Raw genomic sequence first — 15,471 nt, forward strand, 5'->3', positions numbered from 1 at the left:
TTAAATTCAGACAAAACTGAAGTTATTGTTCGTGGCCCCAAACAACTCAGAGACTCTTTATCTGATGACATAGTTTCTCTAGATGGCATTGCTCTGGCCTCTAGCACTACCGTAAGAAACCTCGGAGTAATATTTGATCAAGATTTGTCTTTTAATTCTCATTTATAACAAACCTCACGGACTGCATTTTTTCATCTGCGTAATATTGCGAAAATTCGGCCTATCCTGACCCGAAAAGATGCAGAAAAATTGGTCCACGCTTTTGTTACCTCTGGATTACTGTAACTCTCTATTATCAGGTAGCTCTAGTAAGTCCTTAAAAACTCTCCAGCTAATACAGAATGCAGCAGCACGTGTACTAACAGGAACTAAGAAACGAGATCATATTTCTCCTGTTTTAGCTTCTCTGCACTGGCTCCCTGTAAAATCCAGAATTGAATTTAAAATCCTACTGTTAACTTATAAAGCTCTAAATGGTCAAGCTCCGTCATATCTTAGTGAGCTCATAGTGCCATATTATCCCACCAGAACACTGCGCTCTGAGAACGCAGGGTTACTCGTGGTCCCTAAAGTCTCCAAAAGTAGATCAGGAGCTAGAGCCTTCAGCTATCAGGCTCCTCTCCTGTGGAATCATCTTCCTGTTACGGTCCAGGAGGCAGACACCGTCTCCACATTTAAGACTAGACTTAAGACTTTCCTCTTTGATAAAGCTTATTAGTTAGGCTTATAAGCTTATAAGCTAGTTAGGGCTGGCTCAGGCTTGCCCTGTACCAGCCCCTAGTTAGGCTGACTTAGGCCTAGTCTGCCGGAGGACCCCCCTATAATACACCGGGCACCTTCTCTCCTTCTCTCTCTCTCTCTCTCGTATTCTATTACTGCATCTTGCTAACTCGGCCATTCTGGATGTCACTAACTCGGCTTCTTCTCCGGAGCCTTTGTGCTCCACTGTCTCTCAGATTAACTCATATCGCAGCGGTGCCTGGACAGCGTGACGTGTGTGGTTGTGCTGCTGCTGTGGTCCTGCCACATGCCTCCTGCTGCTGCTGCCATCATTAGTCATTAGTCATACTTCTACTGTTATTATACACATATGACTATTGTCACACATGTATACTGCCAGATATTAATACATACTTTCAACATATTGTATCACAGTAGCCAGAACTATAACTATAATATTATTACTTTCAATAATGTTGTTGTAAGCTACTGTTATTACCTGCATCTCTCTCTCTGTCTCTCTCTCTGTCTCATTGTGTCATACGGATTACTGTTAATTTATTATGCTGATCTGTTCTGTACAACATCTATTGCACGTCTGTCCGTCCTGGAAGAGGGATCCCTCCTCAGTTGCTCTTCCTGAGGTTTCTACCGTTTTTTTTTCCCCGTTAAAGGGTTTTTTTGGGGAAGTTTTTCCTTATCCGCTGCGAAGGTCATAAGGACAGAGGGATGCCGTATGCTGTAAAGTCCTGTGAGGCAAATTGTGATTTGTGATATTGGGCTTTATAAATGAAATTGAATTGAATTGAATTGAAAACATTAGTAAAATCTAAAGAACGTGGTGGATTAGCACTCCCAGATTTACAGAATTATTTCTATGCGACACAAATAAGTAATATAATGAAATGGACTAATGATGGCACAAAAGCTAAATGGTTTATGATAGAAAAGGAGCTGGCTCCGATCTCAATTAAGACTTTGCCCTTTATAGATAAAAAAGATGTGGCACAATTGAAAGGACAAAATATATGGATTAACAACACTCTATATAGCTGGAAACAAATTTGTATAAAACAAAGGATTCATAATGACTTTTTTTATCTTAGGGAAATGGCATCGGACCCCCAATTTAAACCAAACAAAATGGATAATATATTAAAAATCTGGTCATCAAAGGGACTGCACATATACTCACAATTATTAATCAAGAATACTGTTAATACCTTTGAAGCTATGTCAAATAAATTTGATTTAGCACAGTCCAATTTCTATAAATATCTACAACTTAGAAACTATATCAAAAATTCTCAGAGAAGAGAGAGTAACCACTACCAGCACCCCCTAATTACATTTATGATAAAAAACTATAACACAGAGACCAAGAACATCCTCTCTAAAATATATAAAATACTAGAAGACAACATCGATACACAAGATATGATTAGAATAAAGTGGAACTCAGAACTACATGGACAGATAAAAGAGGAAGATTGGGAAAATGTATACAAAGCAATACATAAAACAACAAATTCTAGATACTGGAGGGAGTATGCATGGAAAACATATACAAGATTCTTTATCACACCAATAATGCAATCAAAATTTACAATATCCGTTAAACCAGATTGTTGGAGAAGCTGCGGTGAAAAGAATGCAAATCACTCACATATCTTCTTTTTCTGCCCAATACTAAAAACGTTCTGGCAATTAATTATAATTTCAGTCATGAAAACATTCCAAATTCAACAGACATTCAAATCAAAGTCTATTATTTTAGGTATATCACCACCCGAACTCACATCAGAAATAGACAGATACTTATATAGGATACTTAGAATTGCAGCTATGAAACAGATAGCATGGAACTGGTTAAAATCCACCCCACCTTCACTTAACAGCTGGAAGATAAATGTAGACAACATCTCAGAAATGGAAAGCATAACTTATAGAATCAGGAATCAAGAACTGGAAAATTTTAAACGATGGAATAAATGGTTTAAGTATAATGACTACAATTGATTCAGCTGAATAATATCAAAAGACTCAGCCCTTAACTTTGTTTTTTTTTTTTGTTTTTTGGGGGGGGTAAATGGGTGTAGATGTATGTGGATGAGGATGTATGAGCATTATCGTGCATTACCATGCATCATGCAATATTATTATTATTTTCACTCACACACAAAAATATATATAAATATTGTAAGAATGCTGTAAATAGCAAAATCATGTAAGTAAATGTAAAACTACGTAAACTTTGGCACTGACAATAAAGTATATATAAAAAAAAAAGTTATCAAAAGAATTTTGGCACTCCAAATAATGCGCTAGTTAAAACCAAACAATCTTTTTTGCTAGCTAAAAAACACATATTGTTTCATGTTTTGGTCAAAGTAAATGCTTTTAACATCAAACTTAATTCACTTGTTCTGGACGTCATCCAGAGGCTGTGTGCCAAATTTGGTGCAAATCGGCTAAGGGGGGGCGCTAAAAACCCACAAACATCAAGTCTCAAGTACAAGATTTGAACAAAATTTGGTGAGTGTGATGTGGGGTCACTCCTGAGGCCGGACCTAAAGTTAAGTAATGATTGGTCAAAGTGGGCGTGATTTATTACAACAAATCCAAATTGCCACACATTCAGCCTTTCACACTTAAGGCACATTTCCCATTACAGCAAATACCGCGGCTTGGACATCGGCCCGCGTCCCTGCGCTCGCCTTAAGCCCGTCGTGCTTCGGGGCCAACTTCTGTGGGCTCCGTGGGGCACGGACATACCCCAAAACTCATGAAACTTTGCAGATATATCAGACCTGGTGAAAAATTTGATATTTTAAGGGTCTCGTGCACGGGTTCCAAAAAATGGTTCAGTAGCGCCCCCTACAAAAGTTTGAGGATACAGCCCCTGAAGCTACTTTAACCTACATGTATGAAACTTGTCATGTTTTACACTTTAATGTCTCCTACAGAATTGACCAGATCCACCTCAAACTTGGTCAAAAAAGCCATAAGACATTGATGACGCTTTATTGTGGAAACTGTGAGTTGTCGTCGAAGGATGTGACCATGGCCTGGTGGCGAACTTTGATGTTTTGCTGTGATGATAAACATTGCTGTAACTTGACTCCACGTGGGAATATCTTGCCAAAACTTCACACATATGATGACAGTCCAGCCCTGAACACATCTACAGAGGAATTTTGAATGACCGCCATAGCGCTACCTACTGGCAACAGAAAGTTACTTTATACATTCTTTGATGTCCCTATTCTAGCAGGTTAATCAGACCCACCTCAAACTTGCTGATCTAAGTCATTAGACCTTGATAATGCTTAAAAATGAAGCTTTTGAATTTTCATCAAACGCTGTCACTGTGGCACCGCCTTGTTCGCCATTAAACATGATGTTGTGTTGAAGGGACAAGGGATGCTTGAAAACTCACCAAACGTGGCATACACATGACAGGTTGCACGTCCTGTTGTCTGATGTGATTTTTGTGCTTTGATGCACCAAGATGGCTCAACAGCACCCCCTAGAATATTTCAATTAAGCAGCCCCCAAAGCTGGTTTGACCTGCATGTATGAAACTTGGTAGGCACCTGGAACACTCTATTACGTACAAAAAAGCCTCCTGGAGCCATGCTCCAAACCCAACAGGAAGTCTGCCATTTTGAATTTACTTGTGCCACTTTTGTGCCTTTTTGCCCATTTCCAGGGCTTGTAAATTAACAAACTTGTCCTACAGATTTAATCAGATTGGCTCCAAACTTGGTGTATGTAAGTGTGACTATGTTGTGACCAAAAGTTATCACAGGATTTACCCAATGTTGAATGGCGCGCCCGCAGCCGAGCATTGACTCTTGAGGTCTCGCCAGGAAAAACTAAATTGCTGTAGCTTTGGCAGAAATGGTCCAATCTCCACCAAACGTCACATTATTCATATTAGTCCTTCCCTGAAGACATTTATATGACCATATTTCCTGATACTCATAGTGCCACCTAGTGGCAACAGGAAGTAGGTCTCATCAAACAGTTATCTTTTGATTTATCTGAAAGTTAAATGCTGTGGTGTATATTTGATGTATAAAAACATGATGTATAATTAGTGCACTCTCCAACTCCCTCTAGTGGAAAGAGGAAGTGATACAAAATGTGAAATATGTCATTCCAGCACTGTATCAAGGATATGCAAAGTCACTCCTGCATGTGATGTCTAACTTTGACAGAAATTAAGTGACGCATCAGAAGGCATCCTGCCAGTCCCCCCCCGGGTTATGTGAAGGTGCGAGGGCCCATTCATCGTTGCTTGCAGCTGTAATTATTCTTTATGCTTTTTTCTGCCGTCTCTTTGAACCCCAATTTGACTCCCAAACATGCTCAAAAACTCACCAAAATTGACATGCATGTCAGGACTGGCGAAAAATTTGATAAAATGTAATAATTAACCCCTAAAGTGCCAAAATGGGCTCTCTAGCGCCACCTAGACACACAAAAATGCCCGCTGCGGCCCATAGGAATGTCATAGAAAGACAAAACTAAAACTGGCTTGTTCGTCTCATCAAGACCTACAAATCATGCGCCGACACCCCTGACCTAAATCCAACAGGAAGTGAGCTATTTGCCCTTTCAATGTAAGATGCCGTTTTACAAAAATTCTTTCTCAAAAAATATCTACTCCTACACCATTTATTGTATCGACTTCAACAGCTACACATTATATATCAGTGTTTTCCATCTCCCACATACTACTACAGCCTTTATTACTGATAATATCATTGCTACTTTTGTGATTATGACTGTTAAATACATATTGTAATGTTCTGTAATCTATTTGTGTCTGCCTACATCAATCAAGCTTTCACTAGGTCACATGATTTCAAATAAATATGGATGTGTTGTTTGATCATCACACATGTCAAAGTTTCATTAGGTCACATGGCTTATGTCTACAACTTTCAAAATATAAGCTCACACCACCTTCATAAGAACCCTTTACTTTTTAAAAATGAACTTGAAAATGAGCGCAATCATTTGTTGTACACCCAAGCTCTTATGGGCCCTAGGCGTTTTTGGGGTATTTTTACTGCCTTTACTTTTAAGCTCATATCACAGTCATTATAAAGGCTACATACACATGCTATATCTTGTTTTTTTTTTTCAGGACAATCTGGGCTAAGCAGATTTGCCATCATTTCATGTCCTTCTATGTGCCTATATTTTATATTAATGTTTATATCAATGAAAAAACAAATCTGTGTGACTAAATTCTTACATTTTTACATGTATCTCAGCATAGCAAGTTGGAAAAAGACATATTCTGCCATATATGAAAAGGGGAGACTCTCTGGAATCTGGCAATATAAGACCCATGATGGTGGGACATTCTGTCACTTCACAGTTATCCAAAACATGTGGTTTGTGCCAGGCGGACATGATTGCCAGTATTTTTTCATTATTGCAAGAAATTCCATTGACTCATTCACAAGTCAAAAATGTGTTTTCTCTGAAAGAAACATGCAATATTTACATCTAAGATAATAGAAAAATAGTCAACCAAGTGCAATGATGTCCTCCAAGATAATAGTTGCCACTTTGTTTGCAGTAAACAAAGTTTGTTGTTGTTTTTCAGTTTCAGTTATATACTGGGGGGACATTTTGGGCATTGGAGGGGGGGGCATGTCCCCCTCAATGTATATGGTGACTACGGCCCTGTCATGCATGCATAATTAGGCTACAGTTGTCTGGGTGCGCAAAGGTGAAGTACGTTGGTCTTGTCATACAAAGTTTGATGGAGTGTCAACTGGACAATATGGAGATATTTGCATCTTGAAAGCCAGACTACAAATGTGGATAGACAGGGAGAAACACATGCAAGCCTAAGACGTGGTAAGATACGATATTCCTCACTATATCAAGTGACTGATAACAAGATGGATTGTAAAGAAATTCGTCAGGTTTTTATTTTGTAGACAATCAATCTGTATTTATAGCGTGATGGGATGACAGCACAATGATGTGTGTGGTATCACTGGAAAGCTCTAGTGCTGCGCTTTCATGTGATATCGTGACATTTCTGTGCAACCCTGCATTCACGAGTAATCCATCTAAGAGTAATGTGTTGCAAAGCTGCATGGAAGTCCTGTTATACATAATTTTTAGTGTAACTTTATCATTTTTTTCGTTGTGAAAACATTGGACTACCGACAAGTGCTTGATCTTGTCGGAAAGCTACGATTCCGCTGTTTCACGTGATATGGCTTCTCGCACGGTCAGAGAAGAACAGGTGTGAATTTGGATGCACTATGCGTCATTCAGGCCCATAGGGTTAACAGGTTAAGAGGTTTTAAATTACTTTAAAAATGACCTTAAAAGTATTTCCATTAATTTTCATCAATATTACTTCTCTGAACCCAACTGGATGACCTGGAGGGTTACAGCAAATTACCTCATTTCAAGTACAAGTCCAGAGTGTTACAAACATCAGGAAAGTATACACATCTTTGAGGAAATGTTACACTCCAAAATTACAAGCTCCTTTGTTTAATCACCATTTTAGTCTTTGTAAAAATTGTTTTCTTTTATGATTCACTCTCCTTTATAATTCATGTTTTATCCATGTTAATATTTGTTATCCTGTTAAAATGTATATTATGTATTTATATATTCATGTACTTACACAACAAACCAGGAGTACTGTCACCACATGTCAGACCTGGCGAAAAAAAGTATAAAATGAAAAAATTAACCCCTAAAGTGCCAAAATGGGCTCTCTAGCGCCACCTAGACACACTAACTGCGGCCCGTAGGAATGTCGTAGAAAGATCAAACCAAAACTAGCTTGTTTGTCTCATGAAGACCTACAAATCACGCGCTGACACCCCTGACCTTAATCCAACAGGAAGTGAGCTAGTGCCCCCCTGGAGAGGGTTCTATAACTGTCTACGTGAGCTGAAGGCCGTAACGGCGTGAGTCCGAGGTCCCGCCCAACGCTGCTCACAGCTTTAATTATTATTATTCTTTCTCCCACCGTCTCCCAAAACCTCGAACGGTTTGGATTTTATGGGCTCTTAAAGGTGACGTGCCACAAAACCTCCTGACGATCTCCGTGCCATCTAGACACACTACAATGGCCACTGCGGCCCGTAGGAATGTCATAGAAAGATCAAACCAAAACGGCTTCTTCATGTCAAGACCTACAAATCACGCGCTGACATCCCTGACCTAAATCCAACAGGAAGTGAGCTAGTGCCTCTGAAAGTAACGAGCAAATGTGTCAGTTGTGAGCTAGACATCTTAAACTTGCAACAAAAATCGCATTTTTGACTCCACAAACATGAAACCTATATGTCTGCATTCGGGATAAGTGTATCTCTCTGCTGGTATGGTCAGATTGACGATTGGACCCACGGTTTGGGAATAACAGGGAAGAGTTCGAAACATTTTAAAGTCATCTCCATCTGCCTGCTCTCACAAAGCTTGTCTCTCCCTCTCAGTGATGGACTCAGGATGTTTGAAGGGCAGGGGCGAAAAGGAAAAAAGGGCACCTACTGCATGACATGGGGCCCCATTGATGCTCAAAAAAACAAAATTTGACCCCCTAAACATTCTCAAAAACTCACCAAAATTGACACACATGTCAGGACTAGCAAAAAATTTGCTAAAATTAAAAAAGTGCCAAAATGGGCTCTCTAGCGCCACCTAGACACACTATAATGGCCACTACAGCCCGTAGGAATGTCGTAGAATGATCAAATCAAAACTGAGAGGGGATGACATGCAGCAAAGGGCCACAGGCTGGACTCGAACCCGGGCCGCTGCGGCAACAGCCTTGTACATGGGGCGCCTGCTCTACCACTAAGCCACTGACACCCCTATTTGCAGTTTTATTTATTTTTTATTAGGTTTTTACTGTCTGGCAGGTTAACTCGTATCTTGGTTCTCTGATAACTTAAGATCCAGACGTTTATGAGGTTTTCCCCTGGTGCTTAACCATCTGCAGAGGTCTCCCCCTCCCCAAAACAAACTGACTTAGCAATCAAAAATGGGAAAAAGATTAAATAAAGCAATTTCTTGTTAAGAAAATCAATGTTCTTCATCACAAACGGGCTGCTAACTACGGTGGCAAACGCAAAAAAAAAATCCACTAAAAAACTAATCAAAAGATTGACAGTTTGATCCCCTGGTCCTCCAGTCTGCATGTCAAAGTATCCTTGGGCAAGATACTGAACCCCAAATGGCTCCCGACGGCTGTTCCATCAGTGTGTGAGTGCGAGTGAATGGTTACTTGAGTAGCAGCTGGCACCTTGTATGGTAGCCTGGCCACCAGTGTGTGATTGTGTCTGTGAATGTGTGACATGTAGTGTAAAAGTGCTTTGAGTGGTTGGAAAACTAGAAAAGTGCTATACAAGTACAGTCCATTTGCCATTCACCGTAGAAGCAGGCCCACTGTGTATCTTCCTGAGACTGTCAGCTACCTACCTTTCACTGAGAATATCCCTCATTCAGATACTTTGAATGATAAACAATGAAAGAGAGTGAAAAGTCAAGGTATAATCCACATGATGTAGAACAACTAAAATACATATAAAAGTGCTTTATAAGTTTTTTGTTCTCTTCTGATAGCTACTACTACTTCTTCTCTTCTTTAGTAACCAAATCTTTCTGTATGTATATTAGGCAGGGTTGAGGAATATCGAGGAAGAGGCAGCTCCAGAGCTTCACAGGGCCATCTCCGGAGACCTTGTGCCTGAAGAAGAGATGGAGCGAGCTATTGAAGAAGCTGCTGTGGAGGGCGTCTTCAGGGTAACAGGACAGAATGAAAAGATGAATGGATAGGTGGAGGGAGTGAGGAAAGGAAGTGTGGAAGGACTGTGGCTCAGAGAAGAGTGGGTCGTCCACTAATCGGAAGATCTGTCTCTGTGGAAGTATTCTTTAGCAAGATACTGAACCCCAAATTGCTTCCACTGGCTGATCCATTGGTGTGAGTGTGTTTAAAAAAAACTGAATAGCAGGTGGCATCTTGTATAGTAGCCTTGGTCACCAGTGTATGAATGTTTGTGTGAATGGCTGAATGTGACTCGTAGTATAAAAAGCGCTTTGAGATTTCAGATGACTAGAAAGGCACTATTCAAGTGCAGGTCCATTTATATAGGCTAGGGTTTAACAAACAGCCTTCCCTGTCTTCACTCAAACAGTAGTCTAGGAGATAATAATAATAAAAAATATATATACAGTATATCAAGGAAATATAAGATAAGGGAGTATATTTGTACTACCCTGATGTCTGCATCAGATAAGTATATCCCTTGTTCTAACAACGGATGTACAGACCATGGGAGGAGATTACTTAACCTCATTATTCAGGCTGTAATAAAGCCTGGCCATAACTCCTGTTAAGCTTTCGCTGGGAAGAGGAGCTGAACCCACAATGCAGACAGAAGACAGGAGTAAGAGTTAACTGGTTTATTATCCAGAAAACGGCAGTAAAGCAGGAGTGTAGATGAGGGGAACTCAAAGCTGGGCCAAGTGAGTCGTTGCATGTCCAGGTGGAGAGGATCCGAGCAGATGAAAAGGCTGGGGCTGAGCGTGGAAGATGAAAACAGGCCGGGCACTGAGAGGACGACAAAATAAAGAGTCAGGAAAAGCATACAAAAATCTAGAGTCAAAAAAATTCTTGAGAATTTGGCCAAGAAGTTACCACTTAACAATTCAAATACATCATACTGACAGTCTCAATACTAGGGTGTCATGTTTTTCTATTATGTTGTATTGACGTATTTAACATACTGCATGTGTCAGTTATATATATAGGCTGCAGTAACTCTGCTGTTTTCTGTTTTGAAACAGAGACAAGGTAGTCTCTTTGGAAACCACTCAGACCCGTTTTCTGTGGAAAGTGAGATGGCCAATGCCAACCAAGCCACGAACCAGCGCCCTCTGCAAATGGCAGAAGGAGTCATCAACAACAACATAAATATCACCAACAGCAGCACAAGTCACAGGTCTGTTTGCTCATGTGTATGTTTGGGTGTATTCTCTTTATTTTGATGGAACCTCAAGTGTATGGCATTATTGGGAAGCTGTGGCTCAGCAGATAGAGCAGATCATCCACTGATCAGAAGACAGGCAGTTCTATCCCCAGCTTCTCCAGTCCGCGTGCTTAAGTATCCTTGAGCAAGATACTGAGCCCCAAATAGCTCCAGATGGCTGTTCAATTGGTGTTTGAAAGTTTATAATGAGTAGCAGTTGGCATCTTGTATAGCAGCCACAGCCACCAGTGTGTGAATGGGTGAATGTTACAAGTAATGTGAATGCACTTTGAGTGGTTGAATGACTGGTCCATCCATTCCATTTACCACATTGTTTTTTTTTCTTTTATCCTTTTTTATTGTGCACTCCAAAGAGATGTATTTCTGTATATTGTTTCACAAAATTAGACAATATAGTACAGTGTTGGTGTTGTTAGAACTGAACACAATACCCAGTAAAAGTAAAGCAAAACCTGTCCTTGATGTAAAAAGACTAAGGGCGATAAATTACTGTTTGGGGCTCCAAAATTGCATTATTTTTTAATTTAGAGAGTATTTATTCAGAGCCAAGATCATCTGATTTACATAAAGTGACACTTGTAATACCTGTTGATGCACTCTTTTGATGTATGTGCACATATCTGGAAATTAATGGAGCGCAGAGTGTTTTTTGCAGCTGAACTGTCAATATGGACAGCAGAGTAAAGATTCCTGTGAATGTAATCCAATTAATCATATTTCCACATGCATTTTGTGTCTACTCTGTGTTAAGACCTTATTTTCTTATTTTGAAAAGTAGAGGTAGTCACGTTTGTCCTGGGCTGAAAAATGCCCTCCAACGAATGATTAGAGAAAAGTCAAATCAAACATTTAATGAAGAAATTACTGCAAGGCATTATATCATACCATCATATCATGAGTGAACAAATATTTATATATATTTTTTATTTATTCATACAATCATGAGGGCTACTTTAATCAAATATTGGTCATATTGTGTGCTGAACAGAGATAGTGTAAAGAGTATATGGCAGTCATACCCCTCTCCAAAATGCTATCTTAAAATGATTGGTACCAATGGATGCCTCAGGTCCTCTAGTTTAATATGATACCAGTGTCTTCCCTGTAGTTTTAAAACTGAGCCCGCTACAGCAGGTTTTACAGATGCAGCCACTTCAAATTTCTGTTTGGCCCGTGGTAGAACCCTGACCGATCCATGACAAGTCCCTGTTGTCACCTGGCCGGGCTGGTAGCTCTAATGAGATCCCCCACAATGACGTAGAGAATACGGGGCCGACTGGAAACGCCCCTAAGTTTCATTTGTAGAAACCAGTTGCAATGGTCTGTCTATCCACCAGGAGGAGCAATGAGTGGGTAAGCTGAAGTGGTTTACTGGACCTCTTATTACTGTAATCGTGGGAGAGAGCTACCTCATAAAAGTGACATTTTACAACTCTTCATATTATAAACCAAAAAATTTTTTTTGTCTCTTAATTAATGTTAATGTTATTTTAAAATTTAAGTCTCTTAATGGGCAACTTTTTCAAAATGATTTAAGTAATTATTTTCAAAATGTTTCTCATTATTCTGAGAGACTAAGTCAATATTTTTAGATAGGGGAGACTTGGGCCAATTATAACAAAATTTTAGGTTTTCCTTAATAACTAATGTGTTTATAACACTGATGCTGCAGCAGATAAAGGTGGTCATTTTAATAACTTAAATACAGCTGGGTGGCTTATTGTAACCTGTAATAATATAACCTAGCAACAAATTTATATTATTGTACAAAAGTACTGTAACTAAGAGGCCAACCTAAGTCTTTAAAATACAAGTAGTGCAATAAAAGTGCAATATTCACATCTGAGACAGTGGAGCAGATTAATAATGTAGCAAAGAATGGAAATACTACTAGGTAAAGTACAAGCACCTCTAAATCTTTGAGAGTTTTTGTGTTTCTGTGAGGGAAGCGCCATCTCATGGTGACACCTTGTAATTGAATAAATGGGCGTTGGCAGGCTTCCGGAAGGCTTTCGGAAGGCCTGGGAAATTTGAAGTGGCTGCATCTGTATTTGCTAACATTAGTCTGCCCAACTCCTCACTTTTACCTCAGCCTGAAATACCTGCTGCTTTTTTACATTTTTTCCAGACATTTGGTCATCATCTCTCTTTTCCTTTAATTTTTTTGTTCTCTCTGTACCCTAGCTTTTTTTTTAGGAGTCCCTGAGTTTTGGTGCGGCATTCTGACTTAGCAAATCAGGCTGCAGTCTGGCTCACTTTTACATCAGCAACGCCTGTGAGTTCTGTGCATCATGCATCTGACTCCCCTGACTGCACCATTTCACAATACCTGCTGGGGTGGGAGTATCAGATGGCACACTGAAATGTGTTTTAATGATAAGAACACATTTATTTATCATGTAAATACATATAACATATAACTTTAAGGGTCAACCATAGACCTTTTCATGGGCTCCCCTTGAGCTGGGGTCATCTGTACCCTTTGACCTCCCCTGACAGTGGGCCTGTGTCAGATTATGGTGTGTCCAACATTACTCTTTAATTTCAGACACAGTTCCATCTGCTGCAAGGGTCAGTTTGCAGTGATAAATTAGACTAAGGGCCAGAGATGGGGACTTGAGTCATTGTGACTTGGACTCAAGTCGACTCGAGTCGCTGTTTTGATGACTTGTGACTTGACTTGACAAAAAATAAAAGACTTGAGACTTGACTCGGACTTGGAAGTTAAAGACTCGGGACTTAACTTGACTTGAGACACGATGACTTGAATGACTTGAGTGTTATTCACATCATGTTTTCGGTTAGAACAGGGGTAGGCAGTCTGTGGCTCCGGAGCCACATGTGGCTCTTTAGTCCTTGTCCAGTGGCTCCTTGAGCCTTTGAGAAAAGAATTCTATGGAAATTCATTCTATGAACGGTTTGGTGGAACTTGTTTTTTAATTTATTTGCTAACATTAACCCCAGAAAACGTGAGCAAACATTCCGACCAATCAGAAGACCGGCTGTACGTTTTATGAACGAGCAACACAGGGTTAAATGAGCTAAATAGGTAATTTTGGCCGCTGCCTTGGTTAGTGTGTGTGTGTGTGTGTGTGTGTGTGTGCGCACGCATGGGGGTCACCCCTGCAAAGTAAACATTGCAGCAATTAAGTCAGTGTTTACTGACAGTTACTTATATCTTTTCTTTTCACTTTATTAAGATCAGATTCTGCAGATAAAATTACAATAATAAGGTGACTTGACTTGGACTTGACTTGACCTATTACAGGACTTGACTTGACTTGACTTGACATAACCTGTGACTTGACTTGACTTGACTTGACCAAGAAAAAATGACTTGGGACTTACTTGAGACTTGAAGGTTAAGACTTGAGACTTACTTGAGACTTGCACATGTGTGACTTGGTCCCATCTCTGCTAAGGGCTCTAGTTTCCCGGCGCAGCGCAGGATGGTGCAGGGTGGCGAACCCTGCGCAGAGCTAGTTTCGAGCAGCGCAACCCAAGGCGCGCTCAGTTTGGTAGTTTGGCAGACCGAGGTGCGCTGAGATGGGTGTGGCGGTGCAGCAGGGGGAGGTTAATCAATTAATCAATCAATTTTATTTATAAAGCCCAATATCACAAATCACAATTTGCCTCACAGGGCTTTACAGCATACAACATCCCTCTGTCCTTAGGACCCTCGCAGCGGATAAGGAAAAACTCCCAAAAAAAAAACCTTTAACGGGGGAAAAAAATGGTAGAAGCCTCAGGAAGAGCAACTGAGGAGGGATCCCTCTTCCAGGACGGACAGACGTGCAATAGATGTCGTACAGAACAGATCAGCATAATAAATTAACAGTAATCCGTATGACACAATGAGACAGAAAGAGAGACAGAGAGAGAGAGAGAGAGAGAGAGAGAGAGATGCAGGACAGACGGTAATGACAGTAGCTTACAACAACATTATTGAAAGTAATAATATTATGGTTATAGTTCTGGCTACTGTGGTACAATATGTTGAAAGTATATATTAATATCTGGCAGTATACATGTGTGACAATAATCATATGTGTATAATAACAGTAGAAGTATGACTAATGACTAATGATGGCAGCAGCAGGAGGCATCTGGCAGGACCACGGCAGCAGCACAACCACACACGTCACGCTATCCAGTAGGGCGGGCCATACTCAAAAATGTTTTTAAATCAATTAAGAGGGGTGTTCAAATCATGTATTTTGGTGTGTAGAAGACAAATCTGAATTTAATTTTTAATTCTGATAACCCTAACCTACATCAATTTGCAGTTGATTATTTTTAAATTTTGGGTTATTTTGCTATTCTTCTGGAATGTTTGAATTGTATTTGTGATACCATCTAGCTCAGAAATAGTAAGAAAATTACTATTTTGAGGAGGTTTATCAAGTGAAACATTAAATTTTATATGATTAGAAGAAATTCTGGAGGGAAAAAGTCTTCTACCTCATAAGAGCCACCTGACAGTTATACAGTTATACTAGAAGTGATGTTCCAGTAAGTGTGTGAGTTTGTGTTAACGCAAAAAAAAGGAACAGAGCTAGGGAAACACTTAAATAATTTGATGTTTGCATTCTCACTCATTCAAATTGCTGACTGAGGGACTGAGTGAGAATTGCATTTTAATTTCATATTGTGTTGAGTTGTGCAGTAGTTTAAAAAATGTTATAACATCATCATAACTCATGTT

General features: G+C 39.8%; 1 protein-coding gene across 1 annotated transcript in view; it reads left to right on the forward strand.

Annotated features, from left to right (window-relative positions):
- LOC117251027 (dihydropyridine-sensitive L-type skeletal muscle calcium channel subunit alpha-1-like) overlaps nt 1-15,471 on the forward strand; it is a 590,852-nt gene that overhangs the window by 546,973 nt on the left and 28,408 nt on the right. Inside the window, exons 40-41 of the mRNA XM_078166193.1 lie at nt 9,394-9,519; nt 10,564-10,718. Of these exons, the coding sequence (XP_078022319.1) occupies nt 9,394-9,519; nt 10,564-10,718 (281 nt within the window). The remainder of the gene's footprint in view (nt 1-9,393; nt 9,520-10,563; nt 10,719-15,471) is intronic.

This window comes from Epinephelus lanceolatus, chromosome 1, assembly GCF_041903045.1.
Source record: "Epinephelus lanceolatus isolate andai-2023 chromosome 1, ASM4190304v1, whole genome shotgun sequence".
In the NCBI taxonomy this organism is placed as follows: Eukaryota; Metazoa; Chordata; class Actinopteri; order Perciformes; family Serranidae; genus Epinephelus; species Epinephelus lanceolatus.